Genomic DNA, 16,129 nt, shown 5'->3' on the forward strand with positions numbered 1-16,129 from the left:
GTGGTCACATTCAGCAGAAGTCATCATGTTGAAAAAGACAGTACCAAATATAGAAAAACATGGTCAGTTTTAATAACTGGATGGATGTACATTTGAAAGACATAAAAATCTTACAGAATATCCTCCAATCACAGCCTGCAGATATCTCTCGATCTGCACTGAAGGCTCCCTACGAAAACCGCACTCTCCAAACTGGTACTGATTTGGTGTAGTAGAACCTATAACAGCCATCCACTTGCTTAATGCAACAAGATTATGCACTCAGCTCTTAAATGTCTCACCTGTTATCGTCTCAGGACTCGATGTCTCATTGCACATTGAATACCGCAGTTCTGTCTTAAGCCTTAAATACCACTCAACTTTATGAGTTAGTGAGATCTATTTAATTTGTGTAGTGACCTGTAACTGTATTATTAGGGCGAGTTTGTGCGTCTTATTGCCAGAAAACCTTCCGTGTGAACAACTTCATTTCTCACAGGGACTTCCAGAATTTTAAGTCTGTCACATATGCTTTTATGGAATTTAGTAAATATAAATTGTCATCGCCATAAATAACAAGTTTTGATCACCGACACAGATTCCATTGGACGCAAAAGGCAAATTAGCGGTGACAATTATATGAATTGATCACTGAAATTGAATACGCGGATCACTTGATGCTTCTAAGCTTCCAAATCCTTGATTAAACGTGCATTTGAAAGAAAGATGAAGGTACAGCTATGATTACGGGATAGCGTTGCACGGCCGTGAACTCCAGTCAGCGTAAGTCTCTAAACGACAAGGAACTACTTTTTGATACAAGAAATGGAATTATGTTTTCTGAGACGGAAACTTCAACTCACTGGTCTGTTACTTGTTGTGTTTTTTTCGGTTGTGTTGTTTAAAACAGACCGGATATTTCAATCAGAGACCGTTATTATTTTCCTGCTTAACCTCTGTGAACAATGGGCGATGACGTGTTAACCCGGTCTTGAAACCAATGACATGTCTCAGACAGTTCTTTAGGTAAAGTGTGAGTCAATGAGTGAAGTGTGAGTCAGTGAGTGAAGTGTGAGTCAGTGAGTGAAGTGTGAGTCAGTGAGTGAAGTATGAGTCAGTGAGTAAAGTGTGAGTTAATGAGTGAAGTGTGAGTCAGTGAGTGAAGTGTGAGTCAGTGAGTGAAATGTGAGTCAATGAGTGAAGTGTGAGTCAGTGAGTAAAGTGTGAGTCAGTGAGTGAAGTGTGAGTGAGCGAGTGAGGTGTGAGTCAGTCAGTGAAGTGAGTGTCAGAGGACAGTGAGTGAAGTGTGAGTCAGCGGACAGTGTGTGAACTGTGATTCAGTGGGTAAAGTGTGAGTCAGAGAGTAAAGTGTGAGTCAGTGAGTGAAGTGTGTGTCAGAGGACAGTGAGTAAAGTGTGTGAAGTGTGAGTCAGTGAGTAAAGTGTGAGTCAGTGTGTGAACTGTGAGTCAGTGAGTAAAGTGTGAGTCAGTGTGTGAACTGTTAGTCAGTAAGTAAAGTGTGATTCAGAGGGTGAAGTTATAGTCAGTGAGTGAAGTGTGAGTCAGTGAGTGAAGTGTGAGTCACTGTGTGAAGTGTGAGTCAGTGAGTGAAGTGTGAGTCAGTGTGTGAAGTTTGAGTCAGTGTGTGAAGTGTGAGTCAGTGTGTGAAGTGTGAGTCAGTGAGTGAAGTGTGAGTCAGTGTGTGAAGTGTGAGTCAGTGTGTGAAGTGTGAGTCAGTTAGTCAAGTGTGAGTCAGTGTGTGAAGTGTGAGTCAGTGAGTAAAGTGTGAGTCAGTGTGTGAAGTGTGAGTCAGTGAGTAAAGTGTGAGTCAGTGTGTGAAGTGTGAGTCAGTGTGTGAAGTGTGAGACAGTGTGTGAAGTGTGAGTCAGTGAGTGAAGTGTGAGTCAGTGTGTGAAGGGTGAGTCAGTGTGTGAAGGGTGAGTCAGTGTGTGAAGTGTGAGTCAGTGAGAGAAGTGTGAGTCAGTGTGTGAACTGTGAGTCAGTGAGTGAAGTGTGAGACAGTGAGTGTAGTATGTGCCAGAGTGAAATATGAGTCAGCCAGTGAAGTGTGAGTCAGTGTGTGAAGTGTGAGTCAGTTAGTCAAGTGTGAGTCAGTGTGTGAAGTGTGAGTCAGTGAGTAAAGTGTGAGTCAGTGTGTGAAGTGTGAGTCAGTGAGGGAAGTGTGAGTCAGTGTGTGAAGTGTGAGTCAGTGTGTGAAGTGTGAGACAGTGTGTGAAGTGTGAGTCAGTGAGTGAAGTGTGAGTCAGTGTGTGAAGTGTGAGTCAGTGTGTGAAGGGTGAGTCAGTGTGTGAAGTGTGAGTCAGTGAGAGAAGTGTGAGTCAGTGTGTGAACTGTGAGTCAGTGAGTGAAGTGTGAGACAGTGAGTGTAGTATGTGCCAGAGTGAAATATGAGTCAGCCAGTGAAGTGTGAGTCAGAGTGTGAAGTGTGAGTTAGAGGACAATGAGTAAAGTGTGAGTCAGTGCGTGCACTGTGAGTCAGTGAGTGAACTGTGAGACAGTGAGTGTAGTATGTGCCAGAGTGAAATATGAGTCAGCCAGTGAAGTGTGAGTCAGAGTGTGAAGTGTGAGTTAGAGGACAGTGAGTAAAGTGTGTCAGTGAGTGAACTGTGAGTCAGTGAGTGAATTGTGAGTCAGTGAGTGAACTGTGAGACAGTGAGTGTAGTATGTGCCAGAGTGAAATATGAGTCAGCCAGTGAAGTGTGAGTCAGAGTGTGAAGTGTGAGTTAGAGGACAGTGAGTAAAGTGTGAGTCAGTGAGTGAACTGTGAGTCAGTGAGTGAACTGTGAGTCAGTGAGTGTAGTATGTGCCAGAGTGAAATATGAGTCAGCCAGTGAAGTGTGAGTCACTGTGTGAAGTGTGAGTCAGTGAGTGAAGTGTGAGTCAGTGAGTGAAGTGTGAGTCAGTGAGTGAAGTATGTGTCAGTGTGTAAACTGACTGCATAATGTAAGTTGCCTCTACAGGAGACACTCGAGTGATGTACGGGACCTACTGTATCCGAAGCCGCATTATTTAAGTGTCATTTACAGGAGATACTCGAGTGAACTGTACGGGACTGACTGGACGACAGTCTACTATCAGGCAGGCAGTTGAATAGGAAACCAGTATGCTTGAGTTCAACTGTACGGAAATAAACTACCCACGGGTCCGATATATAACAGTTTAAAAGTGCACTATTGAGACACCACCATTTTTTCACTGTTGAAAGACTCACACGAAGCCAAGATAATGTACGACCTTTCTGGTTAACCTTACTGACACATGCGTGCCACTACCAGCATAATACCTACTCCCTGCCTGACACCATACGACAGTTGTCGCGACGTCAATACCGAGAGTGACTTTGCATCAGTCAATGTCTGTCTACTGAAGCAGTGCATGGGCACATGTGAAACCAACAGACAGGTCAAGCGTATCGGATCCAAACATTGCAAGACCAACCTGTGGCCGAGGACCAAGCTTATCATTTCCCTCAATAAGAGACCACAGTCGTCAGATTGTTCTGGTAACGTATTAACCAGTTCACAGTTCCTGGCCTGCTGCTTATAGCGGGGCGTGACCGTCACCCGTTCAGCTATCTGTGTGTGGTTGTGACTAGTCACCGTTCTAGGAGACTGTAGGCATTGACTGGTTAATAACGTCCGGTTCATGGAATCAGGTACAGATGTCGACTCCCGAGCGCGTGGACTGACAGGCGCTGTTGATTCGGACTAAAACTGCCCGTGTCCCACAAAAGGATTTCCACGACCCCCTGTGTATAATGCCCGGGGGAGGAGAACACCATGGAGGGAATAATACCACGAGTACTGCTACTCGGTGAGTACACACCATTATTACGACATTATTATGTTATTACAGTGTGTATTAAGTCAAACCTCGATACCCCGGGATTGTCACACCAACTAACACCTGGTGTTATCATTGCATGTGATTCGTGATGATTTTTATGCATCCCTATTATCTTTACCACGTTCCTTTTCTCACAATAAAATATACAGTACTGTACATCCCAAGTGCTACTACATGTATCCATCGTATCCCAATTGCGTGGATCGATGCTCATGATGTCAATCACTGGATTGTCTGGTCCAGACTTGATTATTTACAGACCGCCGTCATACAGCTGGAATATTGCTGAGTGCGGCGTTAAACAACAAATAAACAAACAAACATGTATCCCACAAGCAAAATCTATCAACTATTACCAACAAATAATTTTAATCTCATAATAAATAGTGCTATTTACGAGTATTTGAATAGAAGTCTTCCTGTTTAATGTAAAATTCATATATTATTGATATATATAATATTAAATACATTTGTCTTTTGTGTCCATGTGGAAAAGCTGCATCAGTGTTCTCTAGGCAGTGTGGTCTTTGATATCGCAATTCCTCTATGAACGAAGTACGAACATGAATAAGCCTAAATTACTGGTGCTTTCATGAAGTATTTCGTCATTCAATAAAATGTTCATTTCTATATGTCTGAAAAAAATATGTAATTCCCAAAATGAAACCTAATACCATCACTGTACTATGATGTGTGACTGACGGTCTCCTTCAGTCTACCTGGATGTCTCACCAAAGAGATACCAACACCCTAAAACATGACTTACAGTGTGTTTTAAGTCAAACATCGATAATCTGATCCTGGCTGTGCTTTCCATGACAATTATTGTTGGCAATATTTACATTTATGCATGTGAAATAATTCTGTGATAATGATTCGTTATAGAGTTTTAAGTTTTCCTGGTCCAAGTTAGGCTGTTTACACTCATCAAAGTTTTTGACAGGCCGTCAAAATTTGGTGGGAATTATCTTGCCAAGATGGATGCTACCGACGAAGAACGTTTTGCTGTTGTTATGAATATTTTGTTTATTGCCATGTTGAGAAGGCGGCGTCGGGGTAGGCAAAGGCATGTTTGGTCCCGAGAATGACTGCTCTTTCTTTAACCAAATCAATTAATTCTTCCAAGATCTCGTCAGTCCGAAATACTTAGCTCATTTTGACTGTATGCACTTCCGGTTGAAAAGGGGTAAATGTTTCTTGCATTCTGATTGGCTAAAATAAATGAACGTCATCAAACTTTGATCAAAGTTTGACGAGAAAAAGGATCGGTTTATATTCCATCAAAGTCCGTCAAAAACTTTGTCAAAGTTTTTTGACAGCATTTTACACTATCGAAACTTGGTCAAAATGGACTTTGACCAAGTTTTTTGTCAACGTTTTTGATAGCGTAAAGGGGGCTCAACTGGGGCTTTAGCCGTGCGGATTCAATTAGAAGTGCATCGTCAAGGCGACACTGTTGTCACTGTTTACATTTCTACCATGTCATAACAATAAGTTAATGTACCACGGGACTGTATCAGTTTGCGAAAGAAATGCATTTAATTCGAGATTTAGGTCTTAAACACGGTCAAACCACCCGCTTACCCGTATATTCACAAACCTTGTGTCCCTTCTGTTCGAAATATTGAAATCTATGGTACTTTCGAAATAATTTTCTGTGGAAAGAAATCATAATTATCGTCTTCACGAAGTTCATTTTTAATTTTTGAAAAATAAAGCTTATTTGTTGTTATGTGAGATTACACACGTCGTATTGTTCAGGTAATGCATTCGCAGATGTTCTCACCTCTTCTCACATGACTGTTCACCTATTCTCACATGACTGTTCACCTCTTCGTTAACAGGGGCCACGAGTGGCCCAGTCGTCTAAGGCGCCACGATTCGCTATGAAACCTAGGATTATGGGTTCGAGTCATGGATCGCCCCGATTATGTTTCTAGGTTTGTCAGCACCATACCCGTGCTCGTGGGTTTCACCGAAGCGGTAAACGTCTGAGACCTGCATCACTTCGGGCTTTCCTCCAGCATTAAGCTCACACGCCGCGATATAACTGGAATACTGTTAGAAACGGCGTTAAACCCAACTCACTCACTCTTCGCTAACACCTGGTGTCATGGCTATTTGATAGTGATTTAAACACATGCTAAAGACATAGTCGGAATCGTACAATGTACCTTTAAGTAGACATTTCTCATGATTATGGAAAGGGGTTTTGTCGCCTGTATAAATGGCATTAGGGTTTGGTCGCTTACACTCATCAAGACAAAACAACGCCACCATGCAATGCTCGAGTACTGCAATCCAGGACATGTATAGCATAGCTCTCATGACTCAGTTTGTAGTACACTTTGTATATCATTGAACGAGCATATCACAACCTTTCGAGATTATTGTTTATATTTTTACTATATTATATAGCTATCAGTCAAATCTGAAATGTAAGTCGTCATCAAAAATAATACACAAATGACCAACGTTTGCATTCACCTCTTTCTCAACAACACTCGGTTGGGAACAAATGCTCTTTCACAGGTCAGCGAGCCTGACCACCCGATCCCGTTTGTCGCCTCTTACGACAAGCATAGTCGCCTTTTACGGCAAGCGTGGGTTGCTGAAGACCTATTCTACCCCGGATATTCACGGGAATATTAGCCGAAAGATTTAGAGATTACTGCACGAATGTCTGTCAGATACCACTGATCTTACAATGAGTTGTTTCAAAACGTATCTGACGAGCGAAAGCTTCGATGGACGACAATGTCCCCAAGCTTGGAACACGCTCTGTTTGCATGTGTTTTGTATGGTGGCCGAGAGGGGACATTGCTTCATCGATTTCAATTACGGCTGCGAGAATGCGAGAAAGTGATAACACGAGGCTAGAAAGCGATAGCACGAGACGAAAAGAGATGGCACGATGCGTGAAAGCAATATTGTTGCTTGCGCGAGAAACTATCGCTTTCTCGTCAAGTGTTATCCCTCTTTTGCAATTTCGCGACAGTAGTTGAAATCGATAAAGCGATGTCCCTTCTCGATCGCCATAGTTTGTTCAACACAAACATTGTCGCTACAAGGAATTAGAGGCGTGAAGAAGGGGATGTTTTATGAGATCCAATAATACCTCAGGGATATATCACAGGGTGTGACATCCTAGTGATCCAGACCTACACAATATGTCGCCGCTCACATCACACTACCGAGACCCGTGACGATCCGGGGTAGAATAGGCCTTCAGCAACCCATGCTTGCCGGAAAAGGCGACTATGCTTGTCACACGTCACATGTGTGTGTGTGCTTGTACTAGTCCGGACAAACACATGTAAAGGCAATTCAAGTGTTCACACGCACGAACACGGCAACATATGGCAGTCAGACAGACAGACAGACAGTTTATTCAGTAAGAAGGCCAATGGTTGATTGCATGAACTACGCATGCCAAGGAAGTAGTCGATTTAAGTTTCTCTTAGCCGTTGGACTTTATATAGATATAAACATGTGTTATATACAACATCAAAGTTTTCTGATGAAATAATTTCTGTAAAAGATGTTACAGTTTGAAACTTGATATTCTGTTTAAGATACATATTTCTTAGGGCTGAATAACGCTCACATACAAGTGAAACATGAAATTCATCTTCAATAAAAGATATACCATTTTCTATACAATATTTACATAATCGTTCAGTGCATGGGACATTTGTGTATCTCCCCAAGTCAATTGCAAGTTTAAACTTGCTACATCTGAAACGAGTCATACATATTCTCAGATGTACTGGTATGGGGAGTGTAAGATATTTTTCTACATTCAACAGGGATTTAAAATGTTTATAATAAAAGGTATCAGATATACTATTGATAGAACTACACCATGATTGTTGAAGGTTAACAAATAATCTTTGCTTAAAAAGATGAATAAATACCTTCACATTGCCAACATCTTGTGTTAACCATACATATCCAAAACCTAATTTAAACAAAATATTCTTAATGTGAGTAGCCCATGTGGTGCGACCAGAATGGTCCAGTGATTTGAGTATTAAATAACATTGGCGAGGCAGTCTGCGCTCGTCCAAACGCAGTAGCCTGCACCAATACTTGATGGCCCTTGTGGTATACACAAGTTGGAGAGGGGCTCTTCCGCACTCTCCTAAAACCATTGCATTGTTTGTTGTTTACCTGTATTTAGAAACCATTTACACATTTTGTTCTGTACATCTTCAATAATTTTACAATATGAGATGCCCCATATTTCTGCGCCTTAACAGACAATAGGCACAATCATAGCATCAAATATCTTAAATATATCTTGACAGGGTATATTACCAACTTTCTTTTGATATCTATATAATGTCATAATGGCCTTGTTACTCTGTGCAGCAAGAGTATTTAGTGCCTTAGTCCAAACAAGCTTGGGCGTGAACACAATACCCAAATATCTATAAAACGACACGGTTTCAATATATACACTATTAAATTTCCATTTTTCATCATGTCTAAGGGATCCGCCATTTCTGAATGCCATAACTTTAGTTTTCTTACAAGTTTACCTTCATGCCTGTGGTATTGCAAAAATGTTCCAAGGCATTGATCTTCTTTTGTAAATTTAAAGGTGTATCAGCAATAGATGACACGTCATCAGCAAACATAAGTGCATATATTGCTGGGCAGTCTTTAGTAATAAAGACAGTTTGTCCTCCATAATTTTCCATAAAATTTACAAGTTTATTTATGAATATTAAAAACATCTGAGGGCTGAGGATGCATCCTTGACGGATACCTATATTACACTTAAAGTATTTGGATAACCCAGTAGGTGTTCTAACACAGGCACACAGTTTATTGTACATTGATGTAATAATAGACAAAAACTTTCCGCAGGCACCAATATCAGCCAAACTCTGTAACAACATATTGTGATCAACATTATCAAAAGCTTTTGAGAAATCTACAAATAAGCAGTAGAACCTTCCTTTCTTTTTCCATGCATACTTTTGGATAATGGCCTGTAGTGAAAATATATGATCTGTCGTGGAATAGTTGGGTCTAAATCCAGCTTGAGATTCGTCAATGATATTGTTATCTTCACACCACCTCTGTAGTCTAGCATTAAGAATAGATGTAAATACTTTGCATATGGTATCAATGAGTGATATGCCTCTATAATTGTTGGCATCATTCATATCACCAGACTTGAACAGAGGACAGATGATACTTTTCCCCCACACATCTGGAAAGTTACCACTCTCAAAGATTTTGTTAAATGTAATAACTAAAATTGGTGTAATTTGTTTCTCTGAAGACTTTAAAAATTCAGCAGCAATACCATCAGGCCCAGGGGATTTATTATTCCCAAGCTGGTTTATTTGACTTGATATTTCTTGTGCTAGAATAGGAATGTTAATATGGTACAAGTAGAAATAGGGAATTGCCTTAAAAGCTTTATCAAGGCCTTGAATGGTGTAGCCCTGATCAAACAACTTTGAGCAAGAATCGTATGACGATCTTCGGAGACCTCTGCGGAATTGTTGAGATCTCTACCTATACTGTGATTTCAAATTTATTCTATTTTACAGGAGAGTGTACTTGTGGTGTGCATCTTATTTGTGACTGCATTCATAAAAGCTCTGCTACGATTCCGACTATATCAAAAACATGTGTTTACGAATAACTATCAAATAGTGACGATTCCAGGTGTTCGCGAGAAGATGCATGTATCCTGAGTCACATGTAGCACCTGTCCAAAACACATGCAGAGGCAAGTCAATTGTTCACCTGAAAAAACTCGGGAACATATGATACAAATCAAAATATGGAATTGTATCGGACATAATTTTTTTAAGTTCATGTTGCATATAGTGTTATCTAGCTTCGCACTCTCACTTTTCATTGAAATACCATATGTGAATACACGGCGATTAGAAATACGATTGTGGACTGCCCTTGAAATAATATATTCCCCTCGTACTCCTCGACCGGTCTTACAAGACCTATGATCTATAGACCGCCATTAACATACATCTACACCAAACGTCGCCCCGCCCATACCCCAATGATTGATGGTCAGCGTTTAGTATTAATGTATACACACCTGACAAGACTGTTTACAATAGGGTTATCGAGGAATTTATCGACGTGTTGATTGTTGTACACCTTTGTGAGAATTGAGAGTGGTACTATTATTGCTGTGTTATTGGGAAAGGAGAACGTATCTATTCGGGCACTTTATATTTATGAGTGTGATATACTGAACATTTAAAGAAACGCAACTAACAGTGCACTCAGGGAGTTTGTATACTAGAGGGATGAGGTCTGCAATAAAACACCCCTAGCTGAGAATGCAAGTAGTTCTTCAGATACAATGATCTTCCTCGTAAAATGAGGAATTTTATTTTTTTCCAAAACCTTAGGATTTAAAAGCAGCTATAAGTGAACATACTAATTTAGATCTTTTTGTCCAGATCTGCCAGGACATATCCCAATCTTATACAGTAGAATACAATGTTCTTCTTCATTAAAGTGAAGAACAAACGCCTATTGTATTGGACTTTTTAACTTATTTGGCAGTTGTCTAGGTATCTCGTCTGTTGACCTGTATGTTATTTCTAAGGTTATGTTATGTCAAATTATTATTATTATTTGTCTATTTTATGGGGGTATCATAGGCGATATTACATGCATCATATCAATGAGTTTCACAACAGGTGGACCCGAGGAGATAGGGTCCGAATAGGTCTTCAGCAACCCATACTTGCCGTAAAAGGCGACTATACTTGTCGTAAGAGGCGACTAACGGGATCGGGTGGTCAGGCTCTCTAACTTGGTTAATGCATGTCATCGTATTCCATTTGCTTGGATCGATGGTCATGATATCAATCACTGGATTGTCTGGTCCAGATTCGATTATTTACAGACAGCCGTCATATAGATGGAATATTGCCGAATGCGGCGTTAAAAAACAAACAAACTCACAACAGGGGACGTGCATATGACGCCTCACATCCCAACGTCGCAATGTCCTTGTATACTGTAGTGAGTAGAGTGAAGTGAAAAGAAAAAAATTAAGTGTACAGTTTTTTTTCCAGGCAGTTTATTTAAAATGATGTATTTATTGAAACTCTGCGTTGCTGTTTACATTAATGCAAAGGTTTTTTACTTTACTTTACGATCTCACATATGATTATTCGATGCTTTCTAAGAAGCTACAAAGGTCTTTGTACCAGGTCAGAAACCGCAGCAGACAACGCACTTCAGTAAAAACTCGCTGGACTGTGCAGCAATAAAATCTTTATCTATATGATTGAGAGGGTCAAGTTGGTTTACGTTTTTTCATATGCCTCCCCTGACATTAAGATGGTGATGTTGAGAAAAAAAATATGTTAAAATTCACAAAAAGCCTCGAATTCAGCACTAAGCACAAATGAAATCACTGGACCGCATTACTTTGAATTGAAAGACGGGCGGCGGTGAGTATAAAGAGTGTTCGTACATAGCTAAGTTAATAATGTCATAATGATGTTCAGTTTATCAAATTCACACAAAAACGTTCCGCTTGGTGGCAGAACTTTCTGATTATGGAAAGGGTTTTGCGGCTGATATTTACTAAATACCCCGATTTCTTAGGCATAGCTTGAGGCGAGGCACAAAACGTTCTGGGAGACAGCGAGGATCTGCGTGTGATGAATTGGGTTTCATATATCAAAATATATCATTAAAATGTCACACTTTTACAATAAAGCTATGTGGTCTAGATTCCCTGTGAAGTTGCTGAGGGTGCTTAGAAATAGGATGAATGCTGTTTAAACAATTCCCATACAATTGTAGGACAAGATCTGACCTAAGTTTCAGTACATATTAATGATAGAAATGTCCAAGAAAACTTGACATGCCTTTGCATGTGTTTGTGAGGTGGGGCATGGCAGATATCTTATGCTTATGGAAGGGTTTTGTCACTATATCTTCTGATATGTTTAATTAGAGATGCATGACTTCAGTGTGTTTATAGACTGACTTTTCGAAATTCTATTTCCAACTGTGAGCACTTCCATGACAGGAAAAGGACTTGCTGAGGTTCAAATATTAGTACAATGTGTCAAAAACCTCGAAAATAAATCTTTTTGATACATTTTATTATTTGGCACGTTTCATTTCTAACATAACAATTTCCTATTTGTCTCATTAATATAAATGATCTACATATCATAGCTCTTGGTATCACAGACTTTCTGAGGTACCGGTCGTCGTGATAAAGATGCTGTATTTCGGACAACAGTCACTTCATACATATTTGGGAATTTATTGCACCTGAGCGAAGGATATTTCATGTGCAATAAATACCCCAATATGTATTAAGTGTATTGTCAGAAATACAGCATCTATAGTCTGGAAGGTAATTTAAGGTAGCGACGTTTACTACAGGACCATATGACACAGTTGAACCAATCACCTTAACTCGAAAGGTTGCACGGGAATCACGTACGCACGAATACGGTGTTAGCGTTGGGCGTCTCAACGTGCGTGATTCCCGTGCACCCTGTCGAGTTGAGTTGATTGGTTCAACTGTGTCATATGGCCCTGTGACGCAGGGGTAGCATTATGTAGATGGCTGTTTCAATGATGCTTGTTCCACCCGTGACGAACAGGTCTGGTTGTTGATAAAATATAGTGATAGCTAAATAGACAGATTTTTTATTCATGCACCGATTGTCTTTAAATGTAATATCCAGTTATGTATGACTGTTTAATAATCTCATACCAATTTTGACTGGAGTAGGTCCGATAGTTTTTCAGATATTGTAGTAAACGTCGGTACCTTAAATTACATTCCAGACTATAATGGAAAGATATTACGACGGCTGGTAACTAAGGACGTCTCTGTCAGGCAAACCAGTGGTTGATGCCAAGAGCAATTACCTATACCGTCGGGGTAGTGTATTAGCCATTGTGACCACCAGATACTCATATTTAACAGCAAATGAACTCTCAAATGTGCCACGAAGTAGGAACATAGTTACAGTTTCTAAAATACAACAAGCTTAAGCCTTATACTCAAGGGACAAGAAATCCTGGTTCTCATGAATTTTAATCGCGTCTCAAGGATTACTGGTGCGCGATTACAGGTCATCCCTGATCTTACACCACAGCCATTGATTATACAGGTGTGTTAATCCAAGCCTGTTTCGTGGTCATGCAGACCAGGTATTGTCGAGCAAAGAATCTCTCCCGCTCCGCACAACAATCTGATAGTATGTCGTACCATGTCTATTATTCTGTCTGGGGTATTGTGATGTCCTGTGAACTATTGCGTAATATGAAATATATATCAGGCACAGCTGAGAAAAAAACTGTTTTCTTAAAATATTTAATTCCTTGTAAAAGGTAATCGTAAACGTTCCATGACCTCTTCGTCACGATGTATGGCTGACTGCCAAGAAATTGAAACTCTATATATGTACAGAACAATTAACAGGATATGAACATCATGCTATCCCTGTATTGGTTATCACGATCCGATGACACTTAACGCACGAGTTGCTCTATTTGAAATGTTTAATTTGATAAAAAAATGAAACTAAACCTATTTTATAAAGATCTTACCCAACCATGCAAAAAATGGCACCGTTTAATTTCAGATATGCAAACACATTTCGTTATATCCGTATGTTCGTTATAAGCGTGTTCGTTATAAACGTAGTTTACCGTACGAGGATTGAGCATCAACAGTGCGCAGTGAGACAGTTCGAAAACATTCTGACCTCTCGAATACAACAGAGAAACCTTGCACCTCTTTATCTCGAAACATTGCTGAAGACGATGTAACTTTTTAGCCCAAATTAAACCGTAATCGTTTTTACGTTCTGATAGCGTTATTCCGTTTGTATCGAACGACGGACACACCTCGAAAAATAATCGATGGTTCCCAGGGCTTCGAGATAAGAATGTTTTCTTGTACAAATTTAACGGAGCATAATAATAATGCTAAGTATCAAACATTTTGTCCAATAAAAGTGATGACCCAGGGGTCTGGGCCAGTGAGGAGTCCGGGTGAGTTATCGTATCCCAGTTGTGTTGGCCGTTGCTCATAATAACAATCATTGGTTTGACTAGTCCTCACTCAAATATAGCTGAAATATAGCTGAGTGCGGCGGTAAACACTATAAGGTTTAGATGCAGGCATACAATGTCTCCATATATATGTAGAGCATCACACTTTTCGAGATGGTCCTGATCTCGCGAGATAACTGAGGGTTCATATTACGAAAAGAGTGACTATTTGTTCACGTGATTGTGACATACAGATCCTGTTCCCCGTTGTTCTGACACGTCTGCCATCAGAGCCTCGCAGGATATCGGGGCTTTGCGTCAGGCCCCGGACCTTGAAATATGCGAGGCGCGTTGTGTAATTCCATATCCGCCATGTGTCCCTTTAAAAAGTCTCCTTCCTCTCCAACAGATCAACAGCTGTGTGTGTATGTGTGTGTGTGTGTGTGAGAGAGAGAGAGAGAGAGAGAGAGACAGAGACACACAGAGAGAGACAGAGTATTTATATTTTAGTATGAACAAAAGAAAAAACGTACTTTCAGTAAATTCTCCAACCACTTACCCCTGGCCCCAGATGGACTTGTCACAATTATAGAACAAATAAAACATGAAATCTGAAGGGATACGTCATAGAATTTCAGCGGCTAAGTCTGTTCTTGCCAGCGGGTATCCGACGAATGATTCGCGTTTTGATAGAGAGAGAAGGCGAGAGAGGCACACAGAGAGAGTGAGTGAGTGAGTGAGTGGGAGAGAGAGAGACAGACAGACAGAGAGAGAGAGAGAGAGGGGCGGGGAGAGAGGGCGAGAAGACACGCGTAGCCAAGTCATCTAAGGCGCCGCAATATGCTGTGCAGAGTTGCACACCATGAGAGTGCCATTGATCCATGACCGTGGGTTTGAATCCCGATTATGTTTATGTTTCTAGGTTTGTCGGCACCACACCCGTGCTCGTGGATTGCACAGAGGTGGTAAACATCTGAGACCTGCTTCACATCGGACTTTGCCCCCACAACAATCGTGCACATCGTAATATAACTGTAATATGAGGCCTTAAACCCAACCCACTCCCCTACATGTCCCGTTTAGAGCTGAATCAGGATATTAAACACGCACGCACGCACGCACGCACGCACGCACGCGCGCGCTTGGTAGAGATATATTATTATAAAGCATGGAGCCACTCATTATTCCGGAACCACATGCAAAAGGCTGTTCATTGAAAAAGAGACCCATTCCATATGACTTTATTGTTGTCAAAATTATATACTGCCGTTTCTTTCATTCTGTAATAATTGTTATTATGATCATATACTCCTGTTTAACTCACTCTGTAATAATCACTATGAACATTTATGCATTTCTTCAACATAGGCACGTGCAGTTCACGCACGTGTGACGGCAATATGAAAAAACAGCCTATTCATGTTTTTCTCACATACTGAACAGTGCTCTACATCAACGCACATCCCAGTGCAAAACAATTTAAAACTACTTATCATGAAATCGCATCTCAAGTCGCCCCAGCTCTCTCTGGTATTGTGGTTCTATGGCCGCCACCTGGGACAAAGTAGGCTATTCATTTAATCCTACCTTACGAACATCACAGGAAATGTATATACTACTTATTACTTCAAATTGGAAATGAAACATTATAGGTCTTCGAATGTGCTTATTTTACTTTAAATATATAGGTTATCCGACAGACAGGCGGTACTTGTTTATTTATTGTGACGTCATCTGTGGGTATTGTCACGTGACGGCGTAGCAGTATGTCATGTGTGACACTTGTAGAGATTCGATATATACTGAAACTGATATTGAAACGCAAAACATGTCGAGTTATCGGTAGTTCGAGATAGGCGGAATGTCAATGTTACACAATAGCGCAAATAGGGATTATGTCGATCGAGCCCGTGCTGACGAGGTGTCACTATATTAATGACCTATTTTAAAGAAGTAACTATACTACTCAAAAGAAGTTAAAGAACACCGTAGGTCGAGAATTTATGGATGTCAATTTCTTTATTATGAAACTCAACGTTTCGGAGTATATGCTTACTCCTTCATCAGCTGAAGGAGTAAGGAGTAAACATATACAGTAAACTACGGTTATAACGAACACGCTTATAACGAACTGGCGGATATAACGAACTATTTTCTTTTGTCCCGGCCATTTGTTGAATATATGCTGCATATGTGTTTATAACGAAGTACGGTAATAACGAACTAAAATTACTGGTCCCTCTGA

The 16,129-nt window shown here is 40.4% G+C and overlaps 1 protein-coding gene across 2 annotated transcripts in view; it reads left to right on the top strand.

The window, feature by feature from the left end:
* Nucleotides 1-3,161: 3,161 nt before the first annotated feature.
* LOC124133307 (cubilin-like) overlaps nucleotides 3,162-16,129 on the top strand; it is a 44,916-nt gene continuing 31,948 nt past the window's right edge. Inside the window, exon 1 of one of the 2 annotated variants that reach the window (XM_046497664.2) lies at nucleotides 3,162-3,813. In XM_046497664.2, coding sequence (XP_046353620.2) covers nucleotides 3,780-3,813 — 34 coding nt within the window. In that variant the 5' untranslated portion in view covers nucleotides 3,162-3,779. The remainder of the gene's footprint in view (nucleotides 3,814-16,129) is intronic. The other variant, XM_048401131.1, reaches the window with a different exon arrangement.

Source organism: Haliotis rufescens, unplaced genomic scaffold (genome assembly GCF_023055435.1).
Source record: "Haliotis rufescens isolate VD_foot unplaced genomic scaffold, xgHalRufe1.0.p SCAF_21, whole genome shotgun sequence".
Classification (NCBI taxonomy): domain Eukaryota; kingdom Metazoa; phylum Mollusca; class Gastropoda; order Lepetellida; family Haliotidae; genus Haliotis; species Haliotis rufescens.